At 49.1% G+C, this 7,500-nt stretch overlaps 1 protein-coding gene across 13 annotated transcripts in view; it reads left to right on the top strand.

Annotated features, from left to right (window-relative positions):
• Positions 1 to 7,500, top strand: part of zgc:112980 (uncharacterized protein LOC503706 homolog) — a 49,817-nt gene that overhangs the window by 32,613 nt on the left and 9,704 nt on the right. For all 13 annotated transcript variants that reach the window (XR_006034044.1, XR_006034045.1, XM_042104224.1 and 10 more), the window contains one exon: positions 1,250 to 1,329. Coding sequence is in view for 11 of the 13 variants with exons in the window: in XM_042104224.1 (XP_041960158.1) it covers positions 1,250 to 1,329 (80 nt within the window). In the remaining 2 variants the exon portion in view is untranslated. The remainder of the gene's footprint in view (positions 1 to 1,249; positions 1,330 to 7,500) is intronic.

Below are 7,500 nucleotides of genomic sequence, written 5' to 3'. Positions count from 1 at the left end.
CTCCCATCCAAACTAAGCCCTACTTGTACAAAGGAAGACCTAGCTGTGCGGTGTGTGTGTGTGTGTGTCAGCTTGGCAGAGGTCCAGTGAGAGGTCACTTTCCTGCAGCTCTCACTGTCACAGTCTAGCTCTCTTCCAACATCTCCTGAATAGAGTTTCTACTCTGCCAACAAACAGCAACATCTTGTTCTTTCCAGGAAGATACTTCCTGAGAGGCCATTTCCTGTCCCTGGAAATGCCCCGCCCCGCACGAGGGGGGGGGGGGGGGCACTATCCCCCATTTATGCAGTGATCAGGCTCCCTTTTTAACATTGAGGTCTATGGCAGAATCCAAGAATTTTCCAGAATTTGTCAAAGCCTTATTTTTCTGAGCAATGCATGCACATTTCAGACACGGTATCATGATCTCCAACCCTCCTCCCTATTTCAGTAGAATGTCGTGATAGTATGACCCTCCAGTCGGGAGAAAATCAACATTAATGAAGGTGTACACCAAGTTTATTTTGTACTCCAGCTTCTGTCTGGCGTGGAACCGAGGCGTTCAAACATCAGTCATACGTCAGTCACACGCCCCTATGCAGGCGGGGACTGAACCAGATCCCGTCTCTGACTGAACTCCACTTTGCCCTCATAGACATGAACTAGGAGATTGTTTGGTAGAGAAGCGCCTTGTTGTAAAGGTCAAAGGTTATGGAGATTGTTGGGAAGAGAAGAACCTTGTTATAAAGGTCAAAGGTTATGGAGTTTGTTTGGTAGAGAAGTGCCTTGTTGTTAAGGTCAAAGGTTATGGAGTTACCACAGATGTGTGTATGTTAAAAGCTCTCCGGGTGGTCAAATTTGCATTGATTTACTGTGTGTGTTTACTTCCCACAGGTGTGTGTGTGTTGAAGGATTCTCAGGTGGTCAAATTTGCATTGATTTACTGTCTGTGTGTGTGTGTGTGTGTGTGTGTGTTTACTTCCCACAGGTGTGTGTGTGTTGAAGGCTTCTCAGGTGGTCAAATTTGCATTGATTTACTGTCTGTGTGTGTGTGTGTGTGTGTGTGTGTGTGTGTGTGTGTTTACGTGTGTGTTTACTTCCCACAGGTGTGTGTGTGTTGAAGGCTTCTCAGGTGGTCAAATTTGCATTGATTTACTGTGTGTGTGTGTGTTTACTTCCCACAGGTGTGTGTGTGTGTGTTGAAGGCTTCTCAGTTGGTCAAATTTGCATTGATTTACTGTGTGTGTGTGTGTGTGTTTACTTCCCACAGGTGTGTGTGTGTTGAAGGCTTCTCAGGTGGTCAAATTTGCACTGAGAGTTCTACATTGTAATACGTCAACCTTCAATGACGTGAGTATACGATCTGTGTACGTGCTTGTGTTTCTGTGTGTGTGTGTTTCTGTGTGTGTGTGTGTGTATACGTGCTTGTGTTTCTGTGTGTGTGTGTGTGTGTGTGTATACGTGCTTGTGTTTCTGTGTGTGTGTGTGTATATGTGCTTGTGGTTCTGTGTGTGCCTGTGTGTGTGTGTGTGTGCGTGTGCGTGTGTGTGTGTGTGTGTTTCTGTCAGAGGTGGAAAAGTCCGGCTTCAGAAAGTAAAAGTCCAACCATGTATTGGCTCCACCTGTGCACTTAACACAGGTGATCTCACCAGTTAGCTGCTGTACATGTGCACTTATACACAGCTGCGCTACCTGTGCACTTATACACAGGTGATCACACCAGTTAGCTGCTCTACCTGTGCACTTATACACAGGCGATCTCACCAGTTAGCTGCTCTACCTGTGCACTTATACACAGGTGATCTGACCAATTAGCTGCTCTACCTGTGCAGGTAACACAGGAGATCTCACCAGTTAGCTGCTCTACCTGTGCCCTTAACACAGGTGATCTCACCAGTTAGCTGCTCTACCTGGCTGAGGAGTTGTGCTAATTAGAATCAGCTGGTTGGAGTGAATGGAGTTGTGCTAATTAGAATCAGCTGGTTGAAGTGAATGGAGTTGTGCTAATTCACTTCAACCAGCTAATTAATCATAACTTCCGGTTCCGGCGCCGTCAGGTGTGGCAGCCTACTCAGCAGCTCCGTGTCTTAGTGTTTGTTTCTACGTCTTTGTTCTAATTTTTGTTTACTTTTTACTTCGCAACTTTTTGGATTACACACTTTGAGGAGTGTTTTTATTCTATCCTATGGATACGGACATATTACAACGATCCAGCGACAGCAAGCTTGTGTACACAAGGAACCAGCTGATCGCACTACGACGGAATGCTGGCTGTGTTCGCGACAACATCCCAGAGGAGCTGTGGTGCTTTCGGGGTTGCAGAGCGGGAGTCAAAGTGAAGACGAGGCGTCGGGAGAAGAAGTGGAGACACAAGCCCTCAGTTCCATCGATTGTGATGGGAAACGTGAACTCACTGGCCAACAAGACTGACGAACTGGATGCCCTGGTAAGAAACCAGAAGTTGTACAGGGAATGTAGTTTGTTATGCTTTACGGAGACGTGGCTAACAAGTCATATCCCCACTTCTAACGTTGAGCTGCCTGGCTTCAGTGTAGCTCGTTTGAACAGAGACTGTAAACTTTCTGGCAAAAAGAAGGGAGGCGGACTGGCGCTGTACATTAACAATAGATGGTGCAATCCCGGACATGTTACAGTGAAGGAGACTGTATGCTGTAAGGATGTGGAGTAACTAGCGGTCAGTCTACGACCATACTACATGCCGAGGGAGTTCTCGCACGCAATTCATCCAGTTCAACGTCAGCCTGTCAGAACAGCCTCCGGCTCCTCAGCCGATGGTCACATTCCGCCGCAACATCCGGAACCTGTCTCCAACGCACTTCTCCTCTGTGGTTGCCTCCGGTCTACCTCCACTCAACACCTTCTCCTCTCTGGAGGTTAATGAAGCCACTGACTCGCTCTGCTCCACACTGACCACTTGTCTAGACGAGCTGTGCCCTCTTACCACAAGGCCAGCTCGATCCAAACATTCTCATCCATGGCTAAATGATACCCTCCGATCGCAGCGCACCAAACTCAGAGCCGCGGAGAGGAAATGGCACAAATCCAAACTAGCTGACGACCTCAAAAACTACCAGACACTCCTGACCTCCTTCTCAGCCAGCATCACTGCTGCTAAGACTGCTTTCTACCATGACAAAATCAACAGCGCTACAGACACTCGAAAACTTTTCTCAACCTTCAAATCGCTACTCAACCCTCAGCTGCCTCCTCCTCCATCCAGCCTTACTGCAGATACCCTCGCCTCATTTTTTACAAACAAAGTGGCGGCAATCAGCAGTCAATTCTCTACATGCCCACTCAACGCATCTGACTCAGATACCGCACTCCTACAACCTCTAGGGACAGCTGGAACATCTTTTTCAGCATTCACGCCTCTCTCCGAGAGTGAAGTGTCCAGACTCCTGACATGCAGCCGTCCTACCACATGCTCGCTGGACCCTATACCTACGAGCCTACTTCAGTCCATCAGCCCGACCATCGCTCCAGCTATCACACATGTGATCAATGCCTCGCTAACCTCCGGCACATTTCCAACAGCGTTCAAAATGGCCCGGGTAACACCGTTACTTAAGAAAGCTTCTCTCAACCCTGCTCAAGTCGAGAACTACCGCCCTGTCTCACTACTGCCTTTCCTATCCAAAGGCATTGAACGAGCAGTCTCCAAACAGGTCTCTGACTTCCTTTCACAGAACAACCTTCTGGATCCAAATCAGTCTGGGTTCAAAAGCGGCCACTCTACCGAAACGGCTCTGCTGTCTGTAACAGAAGCCTTAAAAGAAGCCAGGGCGACCGCTCGGTCATCAGTACTCATTCTGCTTGACTTATCGGCTGCCTTTGACACGGTTAATCACCGTATCCTTCTCTCTATACTCGCTGACATGGGAATCTCCGGTTCTGCTCTCTCCTGGTTTGAATCCTACCTCACAGGACGCTCGTTTAACGTATCATGGCTTGGTCAGCTATCCGCACCTCACCATCTCACCACAGGGGTCCCCCAGGGCTCAGTGCTGGGCCCCCTCCTCTTTGCTATCTACACCACCTCCTTGGGACAGATTATCCGTTCGCACGGCTTCTCATACCACTGCTATGCAGACGACACACAGCTCTATCTGTCCTTTCCGCCTGACGACCCCCTGGTTTCAGCACGGATCTCGGATTGCCTTTCAGACATAGCTACATGGATGAAGGCACACCACCTCCAGCTGAACCTCTCAAAGACTGAACTGCTGGTCATCCCAGCTAAACCTACCATACACCACGACATCAACATCAAATTTGACTCCCTGTCTGTTTCACCGACCAGGACTGCAAGAAATCTAGGAGTTGTTCTTGACAACCAACTAAACTTCTCAGATCATGTTGCCTCAGTCGCCCGGTCATGCCGTTTCGCACTCTACAACATACGGAAAATCAGGACTTACTTGACTCAAGATGCTACCCAACTTCTGGTTCAGGCAATAGTCATCTCACGACTCGACTACTGCAATGCCCTCCTGACAGGTCTCCCAGCCTGCGCAGTGAAACCACTTCAGATGATCCAGAACGCGGCGGCGCGCCTGGTCTACAACCAACCCAAAAGGGCACATGTTACCCCGCTGCTCATCCAGCTACACTGGCTACCTATGGCGGCCCGCATCAAATTCAAGTCTCTAACGCTTGCCTACAAAGTAGTCTCCGGTTCTGCTCCCACCTACTTGAATGCCCTCATACAGACTTACACTACCTCCAGACCGCTGCGCTCCTCTGACGAACGACGTCTAGCTCTACCACCGGTACGCTCAAGCCAATCCAAACTTTTCTCATCTGTTGTTCCTCGTTGGTGGAACACACTGCCAGTTCCTACAAGGGCAGGGACATCCTTTTCCACTTTCAAAAAACTCCTGAAGACCCAGCTCTTTAGAGAACATCTACTCTCATAGCAACACTTACAACAAGTCTTACTGATCCTAGCACTCACCAGCCGTTTTAAACTGACAAGTAACTGTTAAAAACAGCACTCACCGACGCACTTATTCTTACTGTACTCTAATGTTTTTTTTAAACTGTCCTAAAATTGTGAGAATTGTTCTAAAACTTACTGTTTACCATGTTGTTAGTCGCTTTGGTTAAAAAGCGTCAGCCAAATGTAATGTAATGTAATGTAATGTAATGTAATTGTTGTCTGTGTTTACGTTCCACCTCGAGCTCGTCCGGATACAGCGTGTGACGTCATCCACTCTACAATCGCAAGGCTTCAAACCCAACACACTGACGCCTTTTTTGTGATCTCTGGCGACTTCAATCACATAACACTGGATTCCACACTCACAAATGTATGCAAACGTGAGGGATGCATACAGAGCCACCCCCTCCCCCCACTGGGAAAGTCAGACCACAACCTCATTCATCTCCAGCCAATGTACAAGCCCAAAGTACAGAGGCTACCAGTTCCCACACGTACCTTCAGGAAGTGGACACCCGAAGTGGATGAGGCTCTGAGAGACTGCTTCGAGTGTACTGACTGGAGTGTGTTACAGAATGGAGAGGACTTGGAGGAGGTCACACAGTGCACAACTGACTACCTGAACTTCTGCATGGACATTGTTGTTCCCACCAGAACTGTACGCTGCTTTCCCAACAACAAACCTTGGATAACCAGCAATGTCAAGACCCTTCTCAACAGGAAAAAGATGGCGTTAAGAGAGGGGGACATGGCAGAGCTGAGGTGCGTGCAAGGGGAACTCAAATTCAAGCTGAAGGAAGCTAAGGAGGATTACAGAAAGAAGGTGGAACAGAAGCTGCAGGAAAACAACTTGAAGGAGACATGGGACTGCATGAAGGATATCACTGGCCTGAAGAAGAACAGCAGCTCTGTGGAGGGGGACCTGCACAGGGCGAACCAGTTGAGCCACTTCTACAACAGGTTTGACTGCCCTGCTCCAGCTCCAATGGCGGTGGTCTGTCCACCATCCCCCACCCCCACACCCCCTCAATACCAGCGCAACACTCACCTCCATCATCACAGGCTATCGTACCCCCACCATCACTGGATTTTGCACCCCTCCCCCACATGGCGATCACGAACAATGAGGTGACAACGACCTCAGTCAACAGCCATCAGACACACAGATCCCAGATGCACCCCTCCCGCTCCCCTCCCCTTACATCCCTCACCATTACAAAAGATCAAGTGACAGTCCAACTTAAGAAATTGCGCAGCAATAAAGCAGCTGGGCCTGACGGACTGTGCCCAAGGCTACTCAAGGCCTGTGCTGCTGAACTGGGGGAGCCACTGAAGCACATCTTCAATTTGAGCCTACGCCTTGGACAAGTTCCAACACTGTGGAAGACATCATGTCTCACCCCTGTCCCTAAGAAGCCACACCCTAGTGAGCTTAATGACTACAGACCTGTCGCTCTTACATCACATGTGATGAAGACAATGGAGCGATTGGTCTTAGGCATGCTCAGACCCCAGGTACGCCATGCACTAGACCCGTTACAGTTTGCTTACCAGGAGAAAGTGGGCGTGGACGATGCCATCACTTATCTTCTACACAGGACACATTCCTACCTGGACAAGGGGAAAAGTGCTGTGAGAATCATGTTCTTTGATTTCTCAAGTGCTTTTAAGACCATCCAGCCCCTCAGATTGGGAGACAAGCTCTTGCAGATGGGTGTGGACGCTCACCTGGTAACCTGGATTACAGATTACCTGACCGAGCGACCACAGTTCGTCAGACTGAAGAACTGTCTCTCTGACACTGTGATCTGCAGCACCGGAGCACCACAGGGAACTGTGCTCTCTCCAGTCCTGTTCACCCTGTACACATCTGACTTCTGCTACAACACCGAGTCATGCCACATGCAGAAGTTTTCTGATGATACTGCAATTGTGGGGTGTATCAGGAACGGGCAGGAGGAGGAGTACAGGAGCCTGGTGGAGGACTTTGTGCAATGGTGCAAACTCAATCATCTTCAACTTAACACTTCAAAGACCAAGGAGATGGTGGTGGATTTCCGCAGGTCTAAGCCCACTCTGCTACCAGTCCACATTGATGGGGTCAATGTGGAGGTGGTTAGCACCTACAAGTATCTGGGTCTCCACCTGGACAATAAACTGGACTGGTCAGCCAACACTGACGCACTCTACAAGAAAGGGCAGAGCAGGCTGTACTTCCTGAGGAGGCTGCGGTCCTTCAATGTGTGCAGTAAGCTCCTCAGGATGTTCTACCAGTCTGTTGTTGCTAGCGTCCTCTTCTATGCAGTAGTATGTTGGGGAGGAAGCACAAGGAAGAAGGATGCTGGGCGAATTGACAGGCTGGTAAGGAAAGCTGGCTCTGTAGTTGGAGCTGAACTGGAGTGCATCACTTCACTATCTGACAAAAGGACCCTGAACAAACTGATCAACATCTTGGACAATGAGTGTCACCCACTCCACAGCACTATTGTTAAGCAGAAGAGCCTGATCAGCTGGAGACTTCGCTCACTGCCTTGCACAACTGACAGACTGAGAAAGTC

Source organism: Alosa sapidissima, chromosome 9 (genome assembly GCF_018492685.1).
Source record: "Alosa sapidissima isolate fAloSap1 chromosome 9, fAloSap1.pri, whole genome shotgun sequence".
In the NCBI taxonomy this organism is placed as follows: Eukaryota; Metazoa; Chordata; class Actinopteri; order Clupeiformes; family Clupeidae; genus Alosa; species Alosa sapidissima.
Note: the sequence above shows the minus strand (reverse complement) of the source record. Positions and strands in the feature narration are given on the sequence as shown.